Consider the following 12,355-nt stretch of genomic DNA (forward strand, 5'->3'; position numbering starts at 1 on the left):
GTGTGTGTGTGTGTGTGTGTGTGTGTGTGTGTGTGTGTGTGTGTGTGTGATTTAAGTATGTGTGTGTGTGGTTTATGATTCATGTTTCACTCTCTTTCTCTCCCACCCTCCTCACTACTGCCACTCTCTACTTGACTCCTCCTCTCCCCAGGCACAAGCCCCCACGCCCCGGCCAACGTCCATGCGGCGGTCTCCACCACCTGGGCCAACGTGTCATGGGAGGCTGGCTACGACGGCGGCTTTGAGCAGACATTATCAGTCTGGTATGGCCATGTGTGAGTCATCCCAGCATGCTTTGCTTCCTGCTTCTTCTTTCTTCAAACTTTTTTCCCTCTAAGGCTACGTCCCGATTCTCTACCCTTCTCACTCCAGGCAATGCTTCCACACCAATACAGTGCTTTGAAGTAGATGACAGGGAGAGGAGAAGTGCACAGGTCTTGAAAAGGGTGGAAAATCGGGATGTAGCCCAACAGTTTTTTGGGAAACCAAGCTCCTCTCTGCCCCCTTCTGCTGCTCTTCTGCCTAGGGGAGGCTGCTTCACCTTGGCTGGGGAAGAGGGGGGCTGGATGGGGTAGTGGGGGGGAAGTTGCCCCTTGACACTATCAAGTTCAGTCAAGTTCAGTCTCACGTTTTAAGTTTCAGGTTTGGGGAGGGGTAGGCTGTTCCTAGACCTGTGCCTTAAAAAAGGTCAACTGTTACCCAGAGCGGATGGGAAGGAGTGGGGATAATACGAGAGAGAGGGGACGACTTAGCGTAACATGCCGTTCAAGTCATCCCAAGTCAACTCCAATAAGTTTGGATTGAGACAAGCACAAAATGCCTAATTCAAGCTATTTAAGACACCAAATGACTAATATTTTCAGTTGACTGTCATGGAAATGTGCTGTAGCTACACACGATGTTCAGAACGGGGCAAATATAGTACGGGAAACCGTATCAACAATAGTTTGACTTTATCACCAATCCTTTTCACCCATTGATTCCTCAAATGGTATTCACCAGATAATCATGCTTATAACATCTACATGCTCAATTCCTAGCGTCACTACAAAAGTATACATTATCACCAAGCAGCTCACTTAGTACTACTGGGCCTGTATTGATAAAGCGTCTCAGAGTAGAAGTGCAGATCTAGGATCCGTTTTGCCTTTAAGATTATAATAAATAAGCTTACATGGACAGCGGGGACCTGATCCTAGATCAGCACTCTGAGATGCTTTGTGAATACTGACCCTGAAGCAGCATCCACTGAGCTCCTTATAGATCACCACCACTTCACTCACAGTCCACAGCAGACCAGACCAGTCCAAACCAGACCAGCATAGACCAATCCAATCCAGACCAGTCCAAACCAGACCTGACCAAACCAGTCCAAACCAGACCTGACCAGTCCAGACCAACCCAGTCCAAACCAGACCTGCCCCAGGACATTCTGCACTGTCATCAGCTCGTTCTCCTACTCCCAAACAGACACACAGCAAATGGGCTTGCCCCTTACTTAACAACCACAGATAAAAACCAGCGAGAAGAACTGTCAGACTGTTACGATCCCTAGATGGGGGAGTTGTTATTAAAAGTGAATATGAAGTATCATATTAAGAAACGAGGAGAACAATTAGCGAGAAGCGTACTGGGCAATTAGCGCGTGCTTTAAGTACTGTGATCCTCTAAAAAAGTTATGATATATTCATGTGCTATTGTCACAAACCAGCTCAAAGCCCTAACAAAAGGGAGACAATGTGGAGATAAGGAGTAACAAAATATATATTTATGAAAAAAGTAAACTAAGTACAATATACAATGGTGTGTGCTATCAGTAATCAGTAGTGTAAGTCGGAGGCTCCGTCGCGCCCTCCCCCGTCGACTTCTGAGGACACTTACCATGTCAAGTAGTTTTTATTAATAGAAGTGGTTAGTAACTTAAGTTCATTAATATGCCTGTGCTTCACATTAAACAAGGTTTTTACAATATCACATATCCATTGTGCTAGTACTGAGATGCATCACATTTAGTGGAAATATTTTGCAATCAATTCATCAAACTATTTGAATGTTTATTTTCTGCCTGAAAGGGAACTCGTGAGATGACTGATTCCTTTAGAAATGCTGTATTTTCTCATGTGCTAAGCAAAAATGGGACCGCCCCCAAACAGCCCCCCGCGACCACATTACAAACACACCGACAGGCTAGCCACCATATCCTATTACAATGACTGACACCATATCCTATTACAATGACTGACACCATATCCTATTACAATGACTGACACCATATCCCATTACTATGACTGCCACCATATGATTTACTCACTGACAGCCAGTACATTATGGACACACTGACAGGCTAGCCACCATATCCTATTACAATGACTGCCACCATATGATTTACTCACTGACAGCCAATACATTATGGACACACTGACAGGCAGTGCACCGTGATATACAAACTGACAATGAAAATATTCATTTCATACGGTAATATACTCACTGACAACAAGCATAATGTACACAACCATAACACACACCCTCATAGTGAATGCATCATAATATACACACCCTCACAGTGAATGCATCATAATATACACACCCTCATAGTGAATGCATCATAATATACACGCACTCATAGTGAATGCATCATAATATACACACCCTCATAGTGAATGCATCATAATATACACACCCTCACAGTGAATGCATCATAATATACACACCCTCATAGTGAATGCATCATAATATACACACCCTCACAGTGAATGCATCATAATATACACACCCTCATAGTGAATGCATCATAATATACACGCACTCATAGTGAATGCATCATAATATACACACCCTCATAGTGAATGCATCATAATATACACACCCTCATAGTGAATGCATCATAATATACACACCCTTATAGTGAACGCATCATAATATACACGCACTCATAGTGAATGCATCATAATATACACACCCTCATAGTGAATGCATCATAATATACACACCCTCATAGTGAATGCATCATAATATACACACCCTTATAGTGAACGCATCATAATATACACACCCTCATAGTGAATGCATCATAATATACACGCACTCATAGTGAATGCATCATAATATACACACCCTCATAGTGAATGCATCATAATATACACGCACTCATAGTGAATGCATCATAATATACACACCCTCACAGTGAATGCATCATAATATACACACCCTCATAGTGAATGCATCATAATATACACACCCTCATAGTGAATGCATCATAATATACACACCCTCATAGTGAATGCATCATCATATACACACCCTCATAGTGAATGCATCATCATATACACACCCTCATAGTGAATGCATCATAATATACACACCCTCATAGTGAATGCATCATAATATACACACCCTCATAGTGAATGCATCATAATATACACACCATCATAGTGAATGCATCATAATATACACACCCTCATAGTGTGTTCATCATAATATACACACCCTAATAGTGAATGCATCATAATATACACACCCTCATAGTGAATGCATCATAATATACACACCCTCATAGTGAATGCATCATAATATACACACCCTCATAGTGAATGCATCATAATATACACACCCTCATAGTGAATGCATCATAATATACACACCCTCATAGTGAATGCATCATAATATACACACCCTCATAGTGAATGCATCATAATATACACACCCTCATAGTGAATGCATCATAATATACACACGACAGCTATCATGTCACTTAACATACGCACAATGGCCAAGACCTGAGAGTCACTAGATGCCCCCTAGGATGGCGTAATGATTTCCCGGGATTGGGAAAGTTGGGAACACCGTCTGCGCGTGGCATTTGCTGTAAATCACAGAGAGACGTTTTGACCTTCAGCAAAAAGTAAGCACATTGTGATTTATCACAGTCCCTAACCCCCAGCCTCTATCATGTACACCATCATGCAGCTTATACATGCATGTCTGTTAGGGAGAGTTATGCCTACATATTACATGACACAATGACATCGTATACGAGGATCATGACTCCCCCCTCAGGTTGATATACATGTTGGTGTATAGTGTTATCTTTCTGAACCCTGTTTATAGTGAGATAAACCCACGGTCCCACAGTGGTCTCATACATTGCTATCTATTTAGGACTACACTATGTTACAATACTAATGGAGACTAATGCCATGCATACTCACTGGAAAGTAGAAGAACTCATTTACCCATATGACTTTTTCAGGGAGATCTGTTGCAGTGAAAGTCAGAAAAGTGGTGTTGAATCTAAGGCATGGTCCATCTTTAGCTTCAATGGGAATTTGCACGGCTGAGCGCAGCATGGGCTTACCACCATCAACTGTATTACTGTGTGAAATTATTTGACTGAAATACTGTGAAATGACATTCTGTAAATGAAATGTTCTAACAAATTATCTTACTGAAATGATACAGACACAATGACACCACTGACTGCAACTGCAATGAAGTGTCACTGAAATGTCATTCCAGAAATCCTGTTACTGAACTGACAGGACAAAATATTTTTACAGAACTGACAGGATAGAATTGACCGTTACTGAAATGACAGAGTGCATTGACTAAGTCTCGGCCCTCTCCATATCCACTCCTATGTGTATTTCCCTCATCCCCCTCTCCCATGCCTGTTCTCCTATCGTCCCCCTCCACCTTGCAGGGTGAAGAGGGAGCAGCTGGGCCCACATGATTGGCTGTCTATAGCCGTGCCTTCTGGCCAGACATGGCTGGTAGTGCCCGGCCTGGAGCCCCAGACTGCCTACCAGTTCAGTGTCCTTGCACATAACAAGCTGGGCACGGGCCCCTTCAGCGAGGTCATCACTGTGAACACACTAGGTGGGTATTACGGTATTCACCTCTGACCTACAGTATATGACCTAAGAGAGTGAGGCAAGAGTGACCTTACCTGGCGGGAACCCAACAGAACTGTGTGTTGTAAGTACAAGATTGCAGCAAGGGAAAAGTTGTGATGGTAATTAATTGAATGATGTGTGGTTTTGTTGTTAATAGTGATGTAGACAGTGGTGTTGTGGCAGCAGCTGTAGTAGCAATGTGTTGTGGTTTAAAAGTTGCTCATCGACTTTCTAAAGAACTTGTACCAACAATTGCAGTTACACTGCTACTGCATTTGAAATACAGCTCTCTAACCTCTCTCAGTCTCTCTTTCTCTTTCCAACTCTCCATCTCTCCCCCTCTATCTCTCTCTCTCTCTCCCTTTTTCTCTCCGTCCAGTTTTTCCTATAAGTATACCTGAACCCCTGGTGCTGCTTACCCCACCACGATGCCTCATAGCCAATCGGACGCAGCAGGGCGTCTTGCTCATGTGGATCCCGCCGGCCAACCACACAGCTCCGATCGAGCGCTACGTCATGGAGTTCCGCCTAGGGGAGAGGTGGGATGTCCTGGACGATGCCATCCCCGCTGGAGAGACAGACCTGCTAGCCAGAGACCTCATTCAGGTAGCTTACTGTATAAACACTGTTTCATACAGAATGACGGGTGGCCAGTTATCCGCATGGCTGGTGTGGGCGCATGCTTTAATTCCAGCCAAGCTCATTAACACATTCATCCAACACTATGGTTATGACTACACGACATGACCAAAAGTATGTGGACAAATGTTCGTCGAACACCTCATTCCAAAATCATGGGCATTAATATGGAGTTGGTCCCCTCTTCTGGGAATGCTTTCCACTAGATGTTGGAACATTTCTGCAGGGACTTGCTTCCATTCAGCCACAAGAGCATTAGTGAGGTCAGGCACTGATTTTGGGCAATTAGGCCTGGCTCGCAGTCGGCGTTCCAATTCATCCCAAAGATGTTCAATGGGGTTAAGGTCAGGGCTCTGTGCAGGCCAGTCAAGTCCTTCCACACCAATTCCGACAAACCATTTCTGTATGGGACCTCGCTTTGTGCACAGGGGCATTGTCATGCTGAAACAGCAAAGGGTCTTCACCAAACTGTTGCCACAAAGTTGGAAGCACAGAATCATCTACAATGTCATTGTATGCTGTAGCGTTAGGATTTCCCTTCACTGCGAGGTTGGCACTATGTTGGCACTATGCATTCGGGCAGGTAGGGTTCTTCTGGCATCCGCCGAACACAGATTTGTCTATCGGACTGCCAGATGGTGAAGCTTGATTCATCACTCCAGAGAACATGTTTCCACTGCTCCAGACTCCAATGGTGGTGAGCTTTACACCACTCCTCCCGACGCTTGGCATTGTGCATGGTGATCTTAGGATTGTGTGCGGCTGCTCGGCCATAGAAACCCATTTCATGAAGCTCCCGACAAACAGTTATTGTGCTGACATTGCTTCCAGAAGCAGTTTGGAATGCAGTAGTGAGTATTGCAACCGAAGACAGTCGATTCTTACAGGCTACGCATTTCAGCACTCGCCGGGCCTGTTCTGTGAGCTTGTGTGGCCTACCACTTTGAAACTGAGCTGTTGTTGCTCCTAGACGTTTCCACTTCACAATAACAGCACTTGCAGTTGACCGGAGCAGCTCCAGCAGGGCAGAAATGTGACAAACGGAAAGGTGGCATCTTATGACGGTGCCATGTTGAAAGTCACTGAGCTCCAGTAAGGCCATTCTACTCCCAATGTTTGTCTATGGAGATTGCATGGCGGTGTGTTTGATTTTATACCCCTGTCAGCAACGGATGTGGCTGAAATAGCCGAATCCACTCATTTGATGGGGTGTCCACATACTTTTGTAAATATAGTGTATGATGATTGGGGATGGGAGTCAGTTGTGTTTTTAAAAAATGTGTTCTTCAAAGGACCAACTATATAATGTTAAACTGAGTGTACAAAACATTAGGAACATCTGCTCTTTCCATGACATAGACTGACCAGGTGAAGCTATGATCCCTTATTGAGGTCACCTGTTAAATCCACTTCAATCAGTGTAGATAAAGGGGAGGAGACAGGTTAAAGAAGGATGTTTAAGCCTCGAGACAATTGAGACATGGATTGTGTATGTGTACCATTCAGAAGGTGAATGGGCAAGGCAAAATAATTAAGTGCCTTTTGAACAGGGTATGTTAGTAGATGCCATGCTGCTTGGTTTTCATGCTCAACAGTTTCCCGTGTGTGTCATGAATGGTCCACCACCCAGACATCCAGCCAACTTGACACAACTGTAGGAAGCATTGGAGTCAACATGGGCCAGCATCCCTGTGGAACGCTTTCGACCCCTTGTAGAGTCCATGCCCCGAAAAATGTAGCCTGTTCTGAGGGCAAAATGGGGTGCAACTCAATATTAGGAAGGTGTTCCTAATGTTTTGAATGCTCAGTGTATATGAAAATTACTTTTTTATCTTCCTTGTCAGCCCAAGCCTATCTGATATTTCAAAGAAGTCATAAAACATTTTAGGATGCTTTTCAAATAGTACCAAATTCCCTATTCCCCCATAGGGCTCTTGTTAAAATAAGTGCTCTGTATAGGGTTTAGGGTGCAATTTGGAATGCATGCTTAGTCTCACATAAGTACACCATCTGGGGAGAGTGATGTGTTAAAGTATAGAAATGTATTTTTCCACCAACGTTGAAAAAAATCTATATTCCTTTGTTGTATGTCGGATTGCGCTCCTGGCGTGAAATGTTTAGTGTGTTTTTTTGTCTCATTCAGCCATCAGTCACAGGACGCATCCCAAATGGAAACCTATTTATTTTATAGTGCACTAATTTTGAACATGGCTCAAGTAGGATACTAAATACCATATTAGCACTATAAATGGAATAGGGTGCCATTTGGAACGCGGACACATTCTATGCAGGTACTTTATTCTAGCATGACTCCCAACACCCACTCACACTTCTCTATCACTCATTACACCTATACTGTAGCACATTCCTGCAGCTCGCTTTTTACTCAAGCTATTGAGGTAATTGGACCACGAGGGACTGTCTATTTGTTGCTCTGCCTTTTTACTTCTTTGCTAAAATACAGTTAGTGATGCAAAACATTTTCATGCCCACTTTGACAGGTAGATTTCCTTGTGGATTTCCTCCTAAAACGAACAAACTGGTTTCTTTTTTGTAAACAATCGTTTTTATTGACTCTAAGAAGAATTGGACAGACTACAACATGAATGACAGAGTTCAACATTAAACAGATGTTTCACTAACACACACAAATACAGTGTTTCCTCTGCACCTGTCTTACTCTCATCTCCCTGGTGTGTGTGACTTAGGAGGCATGGTATGAGTTCCGGGTCATAGCAGTCATGGAGGAACTGGTCAGCGAGCCCAGTAACACAGTAGGAGTGTCCAGTACAGGTGAGTAAACAACACACCTCTGCATAAATGTCTATGGACACCCCTTCATCACACAAAACATGTCTAGGATTTGAGAGACAGAGGCATGTGGCAAGTGGCAGACTAAAATTGAGATATGACAGACATTAACTGAAAACATGACAAAACAAAGCAAATGGGGAAATAATTGTAGGGATTCATCCTGTTAAAAAAAACTGTAATGTAATTTGGTGGAGTGGTAATTTAATGACCCATTTAAATCCCACAAAACTGTATAAAATGATCATACAAAATATACATTACCGGTCAAAGGTTTTTGAACACCTACTCATTCAAGTGTTTTTCTTTATTTTTACTTTTTTCTACATTGTAGACATCAAAACTATGAAAGAACACATATGGAATCATGTAGTAAACAAGAAAGTGTTAAACAAATTAAAATATATTTTATTTGAGATTCTTCAAATAGCCACCCTTTGCCTTGATGACAGCTTTGCACACTCTTGGCATTCTCTCAACCAGCTTTACCTGGAATGCTTTTCCAACAGTCTTGAAGGAGTTCCCACATATGCTGAGCACTTGTTGGCTGCTTTTCTTTCACTCTGCGGATTGTGGAGGCCAGGTCATCTGATGCAGCACTCCATCACTGTTCTTCTTGGTCAAATAGCACTTACACAGCCTGGAGGTGAGTTGGCTCATCGTTTTGTTTGAAAAACAAACCAGATGGGATGGCGTATCGCTGCAGAATGCTGTTGTAGCCATGCTGGTTGTGTGCCTTGAATTCTAAATAAATCATAGATAGTGTCACCAGCAAAGCACCGTGGGAAATACACATGCGGAGATCATCCGTTCATCCACACCACGTGTCACAAATACACGGCTGTTGGAACCAAAAATCTTAAATTTGGACTATAGACCTAAGGACAAATTTCCACCAGTCTAATATCCATTGCTCGTGTTTCTTAGCCCAAGCAAGTCTCTTCTTATTATTGGTGTCCTTTAGTAGGTTTCTTTGCAGCAATTTGACCATGAAGGCCTGATTCACACAGTCCCTTACCTTGTCACAACACAACTGATTGGCTCAAACGCATTAAGAAGGAAATAATTTCCACAAATGAACTTTTAAGAAGGCACACCTGTTATTTTACATGCATTCCAGGTGACTACCTAAGCTGCTTGAGAGAATGCCAAGCGTGTGCAAAGCTGTCATCAACGCAAAGGGTGGCAAAACTATAGTTTTGGCAAGAATCTCAAATATAAAATATATTTTGATTTGTTTAACACTTCTTTGGTTACTACATGATTCCATATTTGTTATTTCATAGTTTGTATGTCTTCACTATTATTCTACAATGTAGAAAATAGTACAAATAAAGAAAAACCCTTGAATGAGTTGGGTGTTCTAAAACTTTTGGCTGGTAGTGTATATTGTAAGAGATCCAGAGGGATTGCCAATTCTTAAGTGTCAAACGTGACAATGACCATAGGAGTTAGCAAGACAGCACTAACACATCTGGGACCAGGCACGAATACTTCCTGGAACAGCCTGAAAAGTATGACATCACAAAACCCTCGTTCTTATTCCTCCTATGGACATTCCACATAAGATGTCCATCTTCAGTGCTGTCAGGTTGAAATACTCTCTACCCTGTGATGTTGTTCTGGTGTGGAGGTCACAGGGAATATATCGTCACAGAAATTGTGACTGTGAGCAACTGTGAAAGCATCGCCAGAGCTGCAAAAAATTCTGTGTTGGAATTATTGTAATCAAAAGGAGAGACTTAAGATTTCTTCAAAATAATCAAACTTTACTATTTAATTACTGCAGTAATGGAGCTGGTCGGTAATAACCCCTGGAGGTGATCACTGAGAACTCAACAAGCTGGTTTGAGCCACAGCATTTTATAGCAAAGTCCATCCTCCTTCAGTCTACATGACACACAACAGATGTACTGTATGGAATGGGTCACACAAGGTTAAGGTTTGTCTGAAAGATACTTATAATTCACAGCAGACAGTATTTGCTCTAAAAACATGAGAACTCTTTGTGTAGAGACCAGTGTCTGGCCCCCCAACTCCATACTGGAGCCATCTCTCCATGGTACCTTGTAGAACAGAAACATTAACTCATGCTCTGGAATGCGGTATCACCCAAAGACATCGTAAATCTTCCAGAGGCCCATCCTCAGTAGAACACATACAAATGAGCATTCTAATAACCCCTTATTCTGTTGCATAAAACAACCATTTGATGCAATTACAGCATTATAACATAATCTTGTAATTTCCACCATAATTCACAAGTTTACTTCCTAAACTTGGAAGTACTTTGCTGCCCCCTCCTGATTAAATACTTGTACTACAATATTTTAACAGTATTTGATCACAGTCTTGCTGAATGTTGATATTTCAAATTCTCCCCAAGATAAAATGAGGAGGGCGGGAACATATTCACTATCCAGTCATCTAGACAGTCTGAGGTCATGAAAAGATAGTAGATGAGGAAAGGAGTTTCCTAATCCATTTCCATTAAGTGTCTATCGATTCAGGACAATAAATGATGAGTCGCTGAATCAGTTGAATTGGACGGCCAGTTGGTGTGGTGATTGGCAGGAGCCAGCTAGACACACACACACACACACGGACACACACACAGTTGGTGTGGTGACTGATAGAGGCCTGCAGATGTCAGATGTCAGGCCCTCCCATACATAGTAATCAGTAACATTCTCCTTAAAGTCCAAGCCTAGTACAAAAGGCTATGTAGAGTTACTCAAGTCATTTACACAATGTAATACACTTTTCTTGCTCACAAGATTGCATGTTTAATGGCTAGACTGGAAATATTTAGTTTACTAATATTTAGTTTACTATACCAATATAAAGCGAATATACTTATTATTGTGGGTGGATATTGGTCACAGTATTGTTTTGGGTCAAAGACCTCTCCAAGCCTATAGCCTCCTGGCAGACAAGTCATGTCATGTCTCACTCTCACTCTCTTTCCCTCTCTCTTCCTCCCTCTCTCCCCTCCCCCTCTTCCTATCCTACACTCCCCCAAACACTCTTTCTCCCCTCACGCTCCTCTCTCTCTTTCTTTCACACCCACCCTCATCTCCCCCAGACTTCTTCCCACCCCCGGAATTGGTGGATGAGGGGGGGCTGGCGCGGCCGGTGGTGGCTGGCATCGTGGCTACCATCTGTTTCCTGGCAGCTGCTGTCCTCTTCAGCACACTGGCAGCCTGCTTCGTCAACAAGCAGCGCCGACGAACGCTCAAGAGGAGGAGAGGTGAGACATACAAGGATTTACAGACAGACACACATACACATGATTTGACGGCTGATAAAGCAATATAGAGCTCTCTTGACATTTCTTTGAATTGACATCAAATTAAACATTGAATTAATCCCCCCCACCTCTTTTTCAGACCCCCCACTCTCGATAACACACTGCAGAAAAAGTGTGGAAACTCCGTAAGTAACCCTAAGCCAAACAACGCTTTTCTCTTTTTCTTACTTCGTTGCAAATTATGCAAATCAAGGGCAGGGTGAACTGCATCACAACTCAAGGCTTCTAGCAGACACGCCCATCAAATAGAGAAAGCTTATTGGCAGGACCACCAATCACTGGCCAGCGATTGGCCAGATATTGACGGACAGGGGGCGGTCACTGTGTAGCTAGCTATTACCTGTAGTTCATCTCAGCAAAGCCCATACTTGCTTTTTAACGATCATATTTGGAACGATACTTGTTGCGTACAGTAAATGCTCAATATGATATTGACAAAATACAACTCATATTTTATAAACATTTACCAAATTCAAATCATGTTGTCGATAATTCCCAACAAAATGCGGCCTAGAGAAAACACTTTCAGCTACCTGTTTTCATTCATGTAATTTTAATGGACTAGTAGAGCTGAGCTTGTACACAAGCTTGTCTTTGTCACGGCCCAGGAAGTTCAATTCATCGTTGTTGACCTTGTTTTCCTAATAACAGTGGGACTGAACGATCAATATCTCTTGGTCACGGAGAGGTTGTCATGGCCGTG

At 42.7% G+C, this 12,355-nt stretch overlaps 1 protein-coding gene across 1 annotated transcript in view; it reads left to right on the top strand.

Annotated features, from left to right (window-relative positions):
- LOC139418156 (protein turtle homolog B-like) overlaps positions 1 to 12,355 on the top strand; it is a 175,387-nt gene that overhangs the window by 133,717 nt on the left and 29,315 nt on the right. The window contains exons 12-17 of the mRNA XM_071167387.1: positions 152 to 275; positions 4,700 to 4,875; positions 5,272 to 5,498; positions 8,240 to 8,324; positions 11,428 to 11,592; positions 11,732 to 11,777. Of these exons, the coding sequence (XP_071023488.1) occupies positions 152 to 275; positions 4,700 to 4,875; positions 5,272 to 5,498; positions 8,240 to 8,324; positions 11,428 to 11,592; positions 11,732 to 11,777 (823 nt within the window). The remainder of the gene's footprint in view (positions 1 to 151; positions 276 to 4,699; positions 4,876 to 5,271; positions 5,499 to 8,239; positions 8,325 to 11,427; positions 11,593 to 11,731; positions 11,778 to 12,355) is intronic.

This window comes from Oncorhynchus clarkii, chromosome 10, assembly GCF_045791955.1.
Source record: "Oncorhynchus clarkii lewisi isolate Uvic-CL-2024 chromosome 10, UVic_Ocla_1.0, whole genome shotgun sequence".
Classification (NCBI taxonomy): Eukaryota; Metazoa; Chordata; class Actinopteri; order Salmoniformes; family Salmonidae; genus Oncorhynchus; species Oncorhynchus clarkii.